The sequence below is a fragment of the Emys orbicularis genome, chromosome 8 (genome assembly GCF_028017835.1).
Source record: "Emys orbicularis isolate rEmyOrb1 chromosome 8, rEmyOrb1.hap1, whole genome shotgun sequence".
In the NCBI taxonomy this organism is placed as follows: domain Eukaryota; kingdom Metazoa; phylum Chordata; order Testudines; family Emydidae; genus Emys; species Emys orbicularis.
This window is the reverse complement of record NC_088690.1, coordinates 112,631,337-112,646,082: the sequence shown is the minus strand read 5'-3', so window position 1 is coordinate 112,646,082 and position 14,746 is coordinate 112,631,337. Positions and strand designations below refer to the sequence as shown.

Below are 14,746 nucleotides of genomic sequence, written 5' to 3'. Positions count from 1 at the left end.
CCGGGAGTGGCCCGGGAGGGGGGGGCACCGGGGCAGGCCGGGGGCTGTGGGGGCGGGACAGGCCCGGGGGGGTTCCGGGCTGGGCAGGCGCCGCCCGGGGCGGGCCAGTGCTGCGCTCAGGTGCCCGAGGCCGGGCCGGGCCCGGCGCAGACCCAGGGGCTGTGGCCGCGCCGTGGGCCGCAGCCTGTCACGCGTGGGCGGCGCTGGCGGGGTGGGCCTGTCAGGGCGGGTAGGGGAGCGGTGTGCGAGCTGCTCTGGCTGTAGCTAGCCAAGGCTGCCTCGCTTCTGAGCTGCCGCCAGCAGAGGCTCTGGGCTGCAGGCAGTTTCCTCGGGACGCGTCGCTAGCTTCAGCCTCAGCGGGGGCATGTACCTTTTTGTGGTCGTCCTGCCAGCTTCGCTTCCCTTGGCACGGGCTGCGGTAAGGTGGCTCTCCTGGCTTCTTATTCCCCTTGTGTGCGGTTCCTCTTGGCTTTACATGTAGACAGCTGGCTGTAAGCACAGTGCTGGTCACCATCTCACTTCATGGTTGCTTCCTGACTGGAATATTCTAGACAAGATCCTTTGTCATCCTGTCGTCTACAAATACAGTGCTGACATGAGTCCTTCGAGTTAGTGTTTCATGAGCTTATCTTGGCTCATATTTACTGTAGTCTTAGTGCCTTTTGCAGATAAAAACATTCTCTATTATTTTATCAGGTAACGGGAATCAGTTCTGGATTTCCATATAGAGAAACATCTGGATTACAGTCATGGCTTCAAGACAACCAGATATTCCTGGTAAAACTAATTCTTTCCAGTAAATTTTAGTCCAATCACCTACGGGATTGTTAATTGTGAGAAGACATGGTTTTATTTAGGCCTCTAGTCTGGATCAGGTGTATAGCCTGGTTAGGATATTATTTGATGCTAGTGTGTCAGCTTTTAAATAGTGCCACTGTATCCCTGCTCCTGCCAGTGAATTATTTATATTGTATCAGGGCCTACAAACACATCTGAAAGACTGTATCCTGAAGACCTTGGGGTCTAAAACAGTGGTTCTCAACCTATTTACCATTGTGGGCTGCATATGCAACTCTCTGTGTTATGTGGGCCACAGCCACACAATGTCTATACTACCTGTGTGGCCCTGAGGATGTTGTTTGGACTGTAGCTGTGGGTTGAGAACCACAGATTTAAACTATTCTAGTTAGTGATTGCCTCAGCCATGACACTACTGATAAGCAGTCACATGACTGCTTTTGTCAGAGTTGGCTGCTGTTAATATGACCGGACAGTTAATTAGCAAAGTCTAGAGAATTTGTCATACTCCTGCTATGCAGAAGAGGGTATGAAAGATGGAGTGGGGAGGTGTTCAGGAGTGATGCCCTCCCTAGTAGGTGCCTTGTGTGCTCTCCAGGCTGGGGTATCTAGGTCTGGTGCAGCCTCCTTCTCACCCCACAGGTGCTAGAACTTGTATTCAGTGCTTTCCATAGACCCTGCTAGGGGCCCTATCCCTTAAAGCCATCCAGAGACTGATGTTAATGTTCCTCCCCCGCCCAATCAGGGAAAACTTGTGAGTAGATTTGTTGAGACCTGACAAAGTGTTGCATGTTTTCTCTTCACCTGAGGGTCTGAAAATAGCTGCTTGATTGTTTGGCACTAATTTACCTGATCACATAACTAGGTCTTGTAAGAATGCATGCTACTTGCAAACTCTTTTTTGGTAGAACAACCTTCCAAAATATGTAAATAAATTCAAATTCTGAACTTCAACAGTGCTGTTGGATTGCACAAATAAACTCCTAACTGTAGGACCACTTTAGAACTATTACTGGTTTAGCCATATACAAAGTTGTCAGTCTTTAATCTCTCAACTCCTGCATTGTTTAGAAAATTGCGCTGCTTTTTCTCCCAAATCAGACTCAATGCTCCTGTTCAATGGCAGTCTTACCACATAGATTTTCTTTAGTCATTGGTGAACTTTGCGTTTTAGCCCACAATATATGCAACTGCTTAACAGATTGCTACTTAGAGTGATGTTGCTTGAAGTACTGCTGTTAACTGTGACTGACAGATGTGAAGCAGTACTTTGTGATTAAAGTGTCCTATCTAAGCTGATAGTTGGAGTGAGTCTAGTAAAACAAAACAGCTCCTAGAATTTTGCAAAGGCTGCATAATTCTGACATGTGTTTCTTACAAAGGGGTCTTAATAGATTTTAAAGAATCGGTGTTCTTAACCAGTACAGAGATAATCCAGTTTGATGTGTCCAAGATGCATCCCACTGTGAAAGCTGCCATCTTTGTTCTTAGCTATTGAGCATGGCTCTGGAGGGCTTCTAGGAAAGATGTCCCTGCCTATTGGAATGCATCGTCGGGCATTCAGTTATGATGATGCCCTGGAGGATACAGCACCGATGACTCCTCCTCCTTCAGATATGTGCTCCAATGTCCTGTGGAAACAACCGGTCATCCCAGAGCGCAAGTACCAGGAGCTTTCAAAGGTAGGCACTCTAGAATGGGTGAGGAGATGGCAGGGAGGTATCTGCTGGATTCTAATTGGATGAAAACCAGGAACTCTTCTGGATTAAGCAAGAGACTACTACTTTAATTTGACCTGCAGAGGTGGATCAAAACTGGGAGTGTTTTGATCAAGGACAATTTCCTGATTGATATTAGAAATGTAGTTCTTGTGCAGCTTGTGAGTCTGACTGGAGGGGTAGATAAATATCACAAAAGTGAAAGCTAACCAATTGAGAAGGAGGGACCTTTAGTCAGAGTGCTAAGCAGAATCTTGGCCAACACTGACTTAACACTAAGGACTAACACAGACCTCCTTTCTCTAAAATGTCAACTTCAACAAGCCTCCCCCTTAAACTCAATACATATCTTCTGAAACCTCCAGCAAAGCCAGAGCTGATATTCCTGCCCCCCCACTCCTTTTCTTTGGGTGCTGGCAGGGAAATAACTTTTTCAGGCTTTCTTTTTTCAGAAAGAAACACAGGCATAACTCCAATTGCTTACATGTTTTTAAGGCAACCTGCAACCTCTGAAGAGTATGAGTATGTCCTCTGTGATTCTGTCCACTTAAGCAAATGCATAGTGTCTGTTCATTCTATGGTTGTCTAAATGAGAAACTTGCGTGGGTGTTAAGGTGTGAATTTAAACAGATACAGTTAAATCAGTGCAAAAGGCATGTGGCCGCTCTTTGGGTATAAGAGCAGCTTATTTGGTTAGCTAGCTCTATTAGGATCAGGTTTAATTAAACTGAAGCAAGTCACACTTGTACTGAAATACGTGTCCATGCAGTCTTTTGAATCGGCTTAAACTGGTTTTTATTCTACCAGTGGAACTTCCTTGTGAAGATAAGTCTTGGGTTGGAGCATGGCGTAAAGAAGCAGTGCCCAGCACTGAGAAGAGTAGTACCCTCTGTTCAAGCTGCAAGCGTTGTTTGTCAGTTCCAAAGGTGCTCTCACCTTATAAAGTAACAAATTAGAATCCAGCAGACACAATCCCCAGAGTCTAGTTAAGAATGGCAAAACTTTGGGTTTAAGCTACTTGATTAAGTTTAGAATGTCTTAAAACCAGTATAAAGTATTGGAGTAGGGCCTAGAGTAATAACATTAAACTTTGAGCTCTGTGACTTGTATATGGGTCTGATCTCTCTAACCAGGATGCTGGCTAGCAACTTTAGTGCCGTCTATCAAAGAATCTCCTTTCATGGAGAAAGACCTGCCACATGGTTTGGTCAGATTGGGCCCCGAGTGGAAAGAGAAGTCGTTGGTTCTGGTTTCCTCCTCAGTGACCTTTACCATTCAGACTAACAACCTTCTGGCTATGAGCCCAGTGCTTTCCAAATCCATGTAAGAATGAATGCCTGTTGTCAATAGATAACAGGAATGTCCTATCATGGAAGGACACTAAAATGTCCATTTCCTTAAGAACATTGAAGTGCCAGTTATGATTAGTCTTAACTCTTAAGCAACACAAGTTGACTTTTTTGCTTGACTGGTTATGTGTTGGTTAAAGCCCTGTTGTGATGAGAATTCAGGGAAGGTGTGTAATGCTCAAGAGGTAACTTTCTCCCCTTTGTCTTAAACTGTACCCCACTTCCTCTGCACAGGTTGAGGAAGGGGAGACTAGCATGTATCCACCTGTCATAATCCCCTCATCGTCCACTGAAAGTGTGAACAAGGTCCCAGTTGTGAAGGGCAAGGCCACTCATATCATCATGAATTCTCTCATTACAAGTAAGAACTCTGATGTATTTGTAATAGGCTACTTAATAGATATGGGAGTGGGGTATGTGCTGAGATCACGTGCAAGGCTACAGTCCATGTGACCAGATTTCATGGCCTAATTCTTCAGCCAGCCTCAAAACCATATAGACCTAACTATGGAATTTGTGTAGGATAAAACAATTTTCGTGCACTTGAGGGGGCCTCACAAGCTTTGCAGGTGCATTAATGGAAAAAATGCAGGAAATGCTGCCCTAAATCAAGTGCTGGATGAATAAATCTGAAACTTTGTAAACTTTCTTTCTAATGTTGGAACTGGGTTGGTGATGGAGGTGTGGCGAAATTGGTTGTTTACAATTAATGTCTGCTGCAGTGTTTTATAAATAGTCTTATTTTTGTTACAAGGATCATGAGAGCAGGTGCTGCCAGCTGTCACTTGTTTGCTTATTAGCTCATTCTGTTTAACCAGTAAGTGTGATTTTTAAATTGGACCAGAGCGAAGGGGATGATTGACCCATCAAGCTAATAGAGTACTTAAGTATAACTCATTGGCTTCATGTATTCGTTGTCAGCAGTGTAGCTGTCCTGAACATTACAAGGACTTTGTGCTGTTAACAATAAGGCTTTAGAATGAGTGGGTCTGTAGTGCAGCAAGATCTGCTTGCTCCTTATGGGTAGATGCTAACCATTAGGATGTAACTTTGTCACTGGATCTTACTTTATTGCTGCCTGGCTACCTAAAGCTCAAACTTTAATATTCAAGCAATACTTCTAGCCCTGTTGGGTTTGTCTTAGCCGAGTGTTCTGGAAGTTCACAAAGAGCATGTTGTAGTTGTCTTTGAAGCTCTTTTATAGAAAGCTGGCAGACCTGAGCATCTTGCTAAAAGCAAGTCTTACAAAAAAGTCAGCAGCGAGGAACCTCGTTCTGGCTGAAGTGTAGTTCTGTCCTGCTTTAATGATGGACGAGCATTCTGTAGGAAACCATCTAGGTCTCAAAACACAGTTTTTCCATCACTTAAGACTTTACCAGTAGTTATAAATAAAAATTAAAACCTTCAAAAACCACTAACGTTTTTGACAAACTTTTCTGAAAGACTGCTGCATTAGCTGTTCAGAACACCTGAGTCTGAAGTAAAGAACTGGCATCAATACTTGTGTATATGGAGTTTGGATGCACTGGGATTATTCTAAGTGGTTATCTTAACTACCTGGAGTTTTAGAAATATTCGAATTCAGGAGCAACACTAGCTTTCACCCTTCTGGCTGAGATGCGCTTGTGACAAGCCCTGTGATTTGGGAGCAGTCTTATTGCAGAGTTCCAAGTTGTTGTTCTGTTTACTAAGAACCCCAATGACTAACATGTCTTTCTGATCTGTTGAATTAGAAATTGTATCCCTCTAATCTGTTTGTCGCATTCGATCTCTGTGCTGACTCATCACAATGCTAAATTCTGGATAATGGAAACCCCATTTCTCAGTTTCTTGTGCTGCCTTTGCATTTCCCAGAACTGCATGCAGGCAGCAGTGTTTTCCTCTGGTTTGTGTGAATGTCTCATCTTGTCTATTCTAGAGCAGACTCAGGAGAGCATTCAGCGCTTTGAACAGCAGGCAGGGCTGAGAGATGCTGGATACACTCCCCACAAGGGCCTCACTGCTGAGGAGACAAAGTACCATCGTGTGGCTGAGGCACTCCATGTAAGACATTTGTCTCTTACTCTGCTTTGGCTTTCTTGTAGCTTGTGTGCTGCTTTACCTCTGCCCCTGAGGGACTCAAATAGCCCGTAGAGTTCGGGAAGGGCTCATGGAACTGTTTTGGGGCTTACTCTCACTGTTCGTAGCTGTCAGTAGAACTCTGTATTGGTAACAATGGCCGGATTTTTCTATTTAAATAGCCTGTCTCGGCTTTGTTTCATAGTCATGCATTTCACTAGCTTTGCAAGGACTAGGGACAATCTGTGGCTTCCCTAAAATTTAACTCTCAGATTCTAGTAGGTGAGTCTTTAGCATGGAAATAGATGTGACTGTCTGTTACCGTATCACTCAAATCACAATCAATTGTGAATCCTTCTTTTCAGTGGGGGGGAATCCACCCTGAAGATAAATTTGTGAATCTCTGTGGCTAGTGGACCTCTCGGAGGCTGGACATGCCATCCTGCCATGGCACTGCATGTGTTCAAAAGGATGTTAATACTTCTTAAAATACATGAATAAAGCTTCAGGGTGTGAATACGACGATTGCCAATTCTGGCCTTCCCAAATAACTCATTTCTGCTTCCTGTCTTTGTGCAGACTCCTCTGCTACCTCCATTTCTGTTGCTCTCCAGGGCCTGTAAGAGACCAGCTGTCTTAGACTCATAGACTCATAGACTTTAAGGTCAGAAGGGACCAATATGGTCATCTAGTCTGACCTCCCGCATGATGCAGGCCACAAAAGCTGACCCACCCACAACAGAATCCTCCAGCAAGCGACCCCTGCCCTATGCTGCGGAGGAAGGCGAAAAACCTCCAGGGCCTCTGCCAATCTACCCTGGAGGAAAATTCCTTCCCGACCCCAAATATGGCGATCAGTAGAACCCCGAGCATACAGGCAAGATTCTACAGCCGGACCCTCATTTTACCCGCGATGGCACGTTAATGCCTAATTGACTAAAATCACGTTATCCCATCAAATCCAGCTCCCCTTCCTCTTAAAGGAGCAGTAACTCAGGGCTGCTCCACTACCTGCCTCTCTCATTCTGCAAACCTATAGCTGTTCTAACTACTTGGTTACTTGTTTCCCTGTCCCCTCCAGAAAAGAAGCCAGCAGGCTCCATTCCCCTAGGCAGTCCCTACTTTGTAAGGGAACAGATTATTGGCTTTTTAAATTACTGAGATGCTTGTTAATGTTGAAACGTGCAAAAGATGAGCCGTTTCATCAGCTGAAGTGCATGATTTGCAGAACTCCAAGACTTCTACACAACTCCTTCCTTCAGCAGTTCACTTTAGTAATCTTGAACTTCGCCTGTAATATTTTTCTTCAGCTATCATGGGCCAGTAGAGTAGAAAATACTCCCCTCCCCAATGTAGGATTATAGATGTCTGTAGTGATTGATAGTAATTGTGAAGGAGAACTAACTTGGAATGTCATATTCTGCTTCAGTGATGCAGAGCTTGGCAGATGAAGCTTACATAACTGTATAGTCATTCTGGTCTGAATGCATTTCTACTTCTCTTACAAAGCACTGAATTTATTCCTCTCCTGTAGTCTTGGCTTCAGTGTCTTTGACTGTTAGACTGAACTATCAAACTTCATTACACCAGAAGTCAAAGAATACAATAGATGTGAGTGCAGCTTTTCTCTGAGAAGTGACTCTTCAAAAAACAAACAAACAAAAAAAACAAAACAAAACCCCTGTGATGTCATTTTCCACTTCCATATAAAACCTGCTCAGCTTACAAATAAAAATACGTTTGCTGCCACGGCAAATCCAAGCTGTCATAGAATCCGATGAGGGGGAAAATTCCTGAATCCCTCTTCAAACCATGACTGCCCTCCACGATCGCTTTGTGCTGTCTGGAAGAATTTGAAATAATGTGGTTGGTGTGTACTGGGTCACTGACATGTCTCCTGTTTGCATAGGCAGGAAAGCATTTAGAACCCTAATGCTGACATGGCTTACAAATATTAAACAATGAGAACCCATTTAGAGGTAGTAACTAGATAGATGAGTTAAATGCGTGAGGCCGGTGGGTCTTGTGGCACCTAGCCATGACAGTGCTATTAGTGAATATTGCAAGGATACCGATGTTAATAGTTCTCTTGATAAACTAGCTTCACTGCAGATTCAGATTACCTCTTCCTCGTAAATGCCCGTCAAGATACTAACAAAGCACTAACGGAGGGTAGTGTGAATCTAAAGCGTGTATGACTTTGAACTGTTACCACTGGCTGCCTTAAGGTCTTGAATTATCTACTCCAGCCTAATTCCAGAAATGCTCTGGTAGCTAAACTATGACCGTCTGAAATGGGGAGCTCTTACTGTGTTGAATACATTTTAATAGGCACTCTTGCATGCAGACCTTGTAAAACACTAAGTTGTAACTCCTGGTATACTAGTCCATCAATTAAAGGGGAAGTGGCATGCTCATGCTGAAACTGGCTATTCTTTACTCTTAACCCTCTTGTTGAAAGGTTTATAGTGATTGTTTTCCTCTTGTCCTTTCTAACAGAAGTTAAAGATGCAAAGTGGAGAGATGGCCAAAGAAGACAAACAGACATCTTCCACTCAATCCACTCCAAACACCACCCCCCACTCTTCTCCCAAACAGAAACACAGGTACAATCCCACATAGGGCAGTTCCTTGCCTCCCAGGAGTTGGTTTCCTTAAGGCCACTTAAAGTCAGAGTTGCAACAAAGAACTTTCCTGCCCAGCACTGGAGAACTCAAATATCTTATTGAAGGGGTGGAGTTCAGAGCCTCCCCTGGATTCTCTGTAGAAATATTCAGTTCTGAATGTTCAGATGGACTAGATTAGTATGAGAGCTTCTAGAACTCCTTGTGGGTGCAAATTCTTTCTACTGGGGGTGGGCAGACACATACATGTCCATGGATGTAGGGAAATGGCTTTAAAGCAAAAGGCCTATTCATGCTTGCTTCGGGAATGGATGCTTCTGGTGGTCCTATGGTGCCAAAGACTAAACTCGCGTTTCTCCTTCCAGTTGTTACATACTCCAAATGATTCTTTTCCTCCAGGGGTTGGTTTAGTCAGGGACCCTCCAGTTCTATCATTGGCTCAGACTTGGTCTCCATGGATTCCGATGGTGGGGACAGAGACAGAATATCCTCTGAAAAATGGAGCCTTTTTGGACCCAGAGCTGTCCAGAAATCCACTAATGACCCAGGTATGTGCCCTCTAGGAGGAGAACCCTTCTCAAAAGCTGCCATAGGTAGCGGGAGATGACAGTGCAAACACTTAATTCAGAGAGTGGTTACAAGTCATCCATGTGAACTGTGCACCAGTGATGCTGTCACTACCCCTAAACTCTAACTATTCAGTGAAAACTAGCACAAAGTGGCCATAAACAGCTTTCCATACAAACGCGGCTGTGTTATGTGACAGCCTCGCAGCCTTTATTTGTAACTGCGTCTTGTGCTGCCCAGGCCTTTTCTCAGTGTCTAAAACTAGAGCATCTTGTGCATGTGCCAGTGGACACAGCCAAATGGCAGGTGGCCACTGTTCTCTTTAGTAACCTGCAGCCTCTCCCTGATGTGCTTAAGGGCTGCAGAGCTGCGTGGAAGGCAGACTGTCAAATATATGGCACCACACCTGTCAGCAGCTAGTTGTGAAATTATACCATCTCTGCCTCTTGCATACCAGCAAGACGCTATCCCTGGGTGTGACGGTCCCAGGGGTTTGGGACACTTCTGCATGGATCTTTGAGGAACATGCACTGTAGGGCACTAGCTACACTCCAGGGGAGCTGGGAGGGAAAACAATGTGAAATGATGCTTGTGTGTGTGCCTTACATACATCACGGCAAGACCTTAACCTTCAGTTTTAAGAGCCGCTTCCTGATGTTGCGGACCTTGATATGTGAATGTTCTGTAAAACCTGAATGAACTGTTCAATATTTGACTTTCCTGTTTCTTATCTGCTGTAACAACTTCTTCCCTCAGGGGCCTTTACCATCCAGTCCTATAAGGGTGCCCAGAAGCCATCCCCAATGGAGCTGATCCGTGCCCAGGCCACCAGGATGGCAGAGGACCCAGGTACCTTCAAACCACCCAAGATGGACATTCCTGTTATGGAGGGGAAGAAACAGTCGGCACGGTCCCATAACCTCAAACCCCGGGATATGAATGTGCTCACTCCCACGGGATTCTAGGAATATCGTTGCCTCCAAGGAAGGATGCTCTTGGTGTCTTCATAATGGATTAAAGGGTGGTTTCGGGTATGCTTCCCCATCCCACTTGACTTTCCTAGGTAACTGTGCAGGATTTCTTTCTTCCATGTCAGAGCACCGATGAGACAGAAACGAGATCTGGAAAACAACCGTCACTACTTCTGTAGCGCAGCCTGAATCTCCTGCTTTTTTAGAAAGTTTCTGTAATAGCACCAAGTCCATATAAACCGACCTGTATCAGCTGCAGTTCTATTTATCTGTACAGCAAGATTCCACTGGGAGACGTGTGCTGCTCTAAAACCTGAAAATCCACACCTTGTTGGGAGACCTCTTCCTGAGCATCTTGCTGTGCTGAGTGGGCTGTCCTGCCTAGCTATGGTCTAGGCTTCTACTTCTCCTCCGCTCAGGGCCCTGGACAAGTTGCCAGAAGGACAACATGCTTCTCTCTAGGATCTAGACAACACCAGCAGCCGGTGGTCTTGTGCTAGAGACCAAAAACCTCCAGCCAAGCCTGTCAAGAACTGGAGCATTCACTGAAGTTCTCTATCAAGATTCCCTTACATAACCATGTAGCTCCCCTGCTCTGCAATGTCAGTTTATAGTAGTTCCACATCTAGTGTTTTTCTTTTTGGGTTTCTTTGTTAAAAGGGTAATTGGTCCATGAACAGTGACCATAAAGATCAGCCCTTAGTGTTAAATTCTGCTGTGCGGTTCTGTACTGGTGCTTGGTGGCAGGGGGGAAACCTTTACTTCTGCTGTCAAAGGGCTTCATTTTCCAGTGGGCCCAGAGGAGGAAATGACCAGAGCTAGTGTGGCTTGAACTAAACCCTTCATTCTCTTCTCAGATCTTTGCATGGTAACACCATTCTGCTGCTTTCAGTGGGGAGCACAAATGGAACGACAGTTGATGTGGCACTGTGTCTCGGAGTTCTAGTTGTATCTTGTAAGAGGTATGTGTGGAGGGGATGTAGCAGTTAGAGAAAGGGACGTGGACAATCCCTTTTCTGTAGGATCTTTATTTCTCAACATCAGATTCATGCTTGCAGGCATTGAGGGGGACTAAGGGAGAATTTAATCTTAAACATTCCTCCTGTGCTCTGGTAAGACTTAATATTTTTCTTAGCCTAGATTTATACACATTCATGGGAAACAGTCAACACACACCTTCACGTCTCTTCCTCCACAGAAGTGGGGAAGAAGCTTTTTAAGTAGCCTCTAATTCACCAAGCAGTGGAAGGAGGCTTAGTGTGAAATCTCCATACCTGCCCTGTGGCAAACCGGTCACTCCGGATTCCTTGACAGGTACTGGCCTGAACTTTACCCTTTCCGTAGTCATCACTGTAGCAGTCAGATGGCATGTAAGGCCCAGTCTTGTTGCAGCCAGTGTTAAAAGCCTCTTATACTGAAATCTCTTTCCTTGGAGCTCCAAAGAGAGGCTATGTCCTGACCACACTGCAGTGCTTAGCTCATGTCCCCCCTTGAGGAAGCATGGTTTGTAGCACAGCTTCATTTCAAACTTCATCACTAATGGCAACACCAGTCACATAGGTGTTGCATTGATAGCACCAAGGACTCCTACCCTAGTAATCAGTTGTCATTATGGATTGGAAGTGTGTATGATCAGTGGTAATCAGACTTCTTTGACTTCCATTAATTTATTTGTGCTGTTTGTGCTCATGTCGTGGTTTTTTTTTTTTTTTTTTTTTTTAAATGTGCCTAACTGTTACAAGAGAATAAAAGCCCTTGTGAATGGAGATATGTGGTGGTTTTTGCAGCAGCACAGCAGGTAAAGTGCCTGAAGGAAAGAGGAGCAAACCTGATCTGCACAGGGCTCTCTGTCCCTTGCTGAGTAACTAGTGAACTCTTCTGTGTCTAATCTGTGACATGTAGGCACAAGTCTGGTCACAGTAGCATCATTTATTTATTTTTGCATTACAATGTTCATTGCTTTGTACTATCCCTTCTTGAAAGGAAGATAGTGGTGCTTTGTCTGGGCCCTAAGGGAGGGGGTGCTATTATTACAGAACTTAACAAATAGAAGTGTTCATGAAACTAGAGCCAATGGAAAGTCATTGTTGGGGGATTTCCTCACTTTCTTAAGCTGCAACTCCCAGGCTGGTAAATGGCAGCTTTTCCCATGCCTGGGGAATAATGTTGCCCTCACAGGATCAGTAAGTGTGTAGCTGACCTCCTGGGGAATCTGCTAGATGGTTATCTAAGGCTACAAAACAGTTTGTGTGGCAGCACTGCAGTACACATGTGACCTTGCCTCTCTGATTTTAGCTTTGACTGAATTTTTTTTTAGCTTTAAAAGGAAAGGAAACACTGAAGCATGTGGCTTGATGCCACTGCAGTACCCTGCCCTCCACAGCTAACGGTACACACAAGGGTGTCTCTTCCCTGCATTGTTCAGTATGCAGTTAGCTGTGTGCATAGACAACATTCCTTGAGGAACCCACTTTGAACTGAATAGTACAACTATAAACTTCATTGTACCTCTTCAAAGTGTAATTGAACAGTTAGAACTTGATGAAATCAAACCCTGTTTTCAGCAGGGTCTTTGCTATAGCTTTCACCCTGTTGATGTGAACGCTACTCCCAATAGCTTTGCTGCAGTGGCTGTTGGATTCCCAAGGTATTTTTAATCTGGAAGCAGGGAGCAAAAAAAAAGTGGTTTCTTTTTGCAGTTTTCGTCTACTCAAATAGCTGAGCTGTTTGTGCTCACTTCCTCCAGCTCATCACCTCTAGGCAGAGACCAAAGCTGGGAAATGTCACCTAAAAGTCCAACTTCAGGTTCCAGAGAAGGGGCATGTGTGCGCCTCCCCCCCGGAGTAACCATGTACTCGTCGTGTGCTATCCTGGAAGAGCAGAACTCTTCCCCTCCCCCATGTCTATTTCCTAGTACTGGTGACACGTTCATTGTCTCTGGTGCAGGGGGTTATTTCTGCAGATCATTCAACACAGACTAACGTAAAAAAACATAGATTTCTATTGTAACAGCCTCACAGGGCTTCAGGTACCACTCCTGCCCTTAACTTACTCTTCAAAACTGGCAAGCTGGGGTCCCTAAAAGGCAGGCTCGTAGACCCCGGCTCTCGGAGGGGCGAGAGCAACAGTGTCTACAGCCCTAGTCATTGCACGGCAGGTAGGAAAACTCAGCTTCTGTTTGCTGTCCTTTTAGTGTGCATGAAATGTGAGTGGTATACCTGCGTCAGTGTCCCCTGCTGTAGAGGGGTTGTAGTAGGGTCCTTGAGGGGCTGGGTGGCTTAGTGTCCACTCAGCCAGGGGATGGGGCAGTGGTAGGGGAGCCTGGGCCTGCCCACTCTACTGGGCTCTGCCCCATGGCCCTAGGATGGTCAGCAGTGTTGATCCTGGGGGGGGGGGGAGGGGGGGAGAGAGAAATATGGACCTTCTGTGTTACCCTTCCTGGGTTGCTTCCCAGCACTGCTCTCTGCACTTCTGGTCCCAATAAAGAAAAAGGACCCAAAACAGTGAGCCCCAGCTGGGTTCAACATACAATCCATCCCCTTTGGCAGGAGCCTGCAGGGTAGGTCTGCACTCCTCCCCCAGCCTGTCCCCTCTGAGCTGGGTGCTGGGCAGGTGGGCCCCTTTTCAACTCTGTCTCCAGTTGAGCATGCTCAGCAGGGTTGGAGGGGCAGGGCTAGCTGGGCCCAGTATAGTCCTTTAACCCCTTCTGTCCCAGTGTGGGGTTTGTACACTGCATCACAGGGGTGTTATGAGGGTAAATCCCTTAGAGGGGGAGGTGTTCAGATAGGATAGTGGGGCCATATGAGCGTGAGAGGGGCACGCAGATTGTTCTGAAACACTAAACTGTCCCATCTCCCCCTAGTTCCTGGGTCTGCCTCTGCCACTTCAGAGCAAGGTGTGCTTCCTGACGCCTTGACTGCAAGGAATAAAGCCACTGTGAAAGGGGGCGGGGGAAGGAAGAGAGAATTTTCCAGTCTTAGCATCGCTTTCTAGGTTAGCTCATCTCTAGAGGAAGTCTATTGTAACTAGTTTGTCACCAATTTGCTTTACCTGAAGCTTTAGTGTGAAACTCCAGATTCCTAATACAAACTTGCATCCTATGCTCAGCCGCTATTGTCAGGGCAGGACGTGTGGCTCCAAGACAGCTAGCTATCTTTGAATACTGCAGCCCAGGAATAGATGCTCTGAAGCAGAGGTGACCCTGAGGGAGGCGTGGCTTCCTCTAGTGGGCAGGACCTGTTGGAAGCTGCTCTGGCCTGTTTTGAGAACTCGGCTGTACTATGTAGGGATAGAGGGTTGATAGGAAAAGCTTCCAATCAGTGAGATGCTACTTTACTAACATCTAGAGCGGGGATGCCAAATGTCCCGATTTTATAGGGACAGTCCTGATTTTTGGGTCTTTTTCTTATATAGGATCCTATTCTTCCCCCCCCCCCCGTCCCGATTTTTCACACTTGCTGTCTGGTCACCCTATGGCCAAACCGCAGCTCCCCAGCCACATGTGGCTCTTTTAAAGTGTGACTTGCGGAGCGCGCCCCCCCCATTCTCCACCTATCAGACTGGGGTGGGGAACTAGGGGCTTCTGCCCAGCGGGGGGGGCACTAGGGGTTACAGCCCCATGGGAGGTGCCCGCTGGGGCTCAAGGCTTCAGCCCCTAGCCC

The 14,746-nt window shown here is 45.8% G+C and overlaps 1 protein-coding gene across 1 annotated transcript; it reads left to right on the top strand.

The window, feature by feature from the left end:
* The first annotated feature begins 2,324 nt into the window (after positions 1-2,324).
* KIAA1191 (KIAA1191 ortholog) lies at positions 2,325-13,429 on the top strand. Its single transcript, XM_065409180.1, has 6 exons — positions 2,325-2,480; positions 4,100-4,226; positions 5,784-5,908; positions 8,423-8,529; positions 8,947-9,095; positions 9,871-13,429. Exons 1-6 carry the CDS (start codon positions 2,325-2,327, stop codon positions 10,077-10,079), a joined length of 873 nt encoding a protein of 290 aa, XP_065265252.1. The 3' UTR covers positions 10,080-13,429.
* The last annotated feature ends 1,317 nt before the right edge of the window (positions 13,430-14,746 follow it).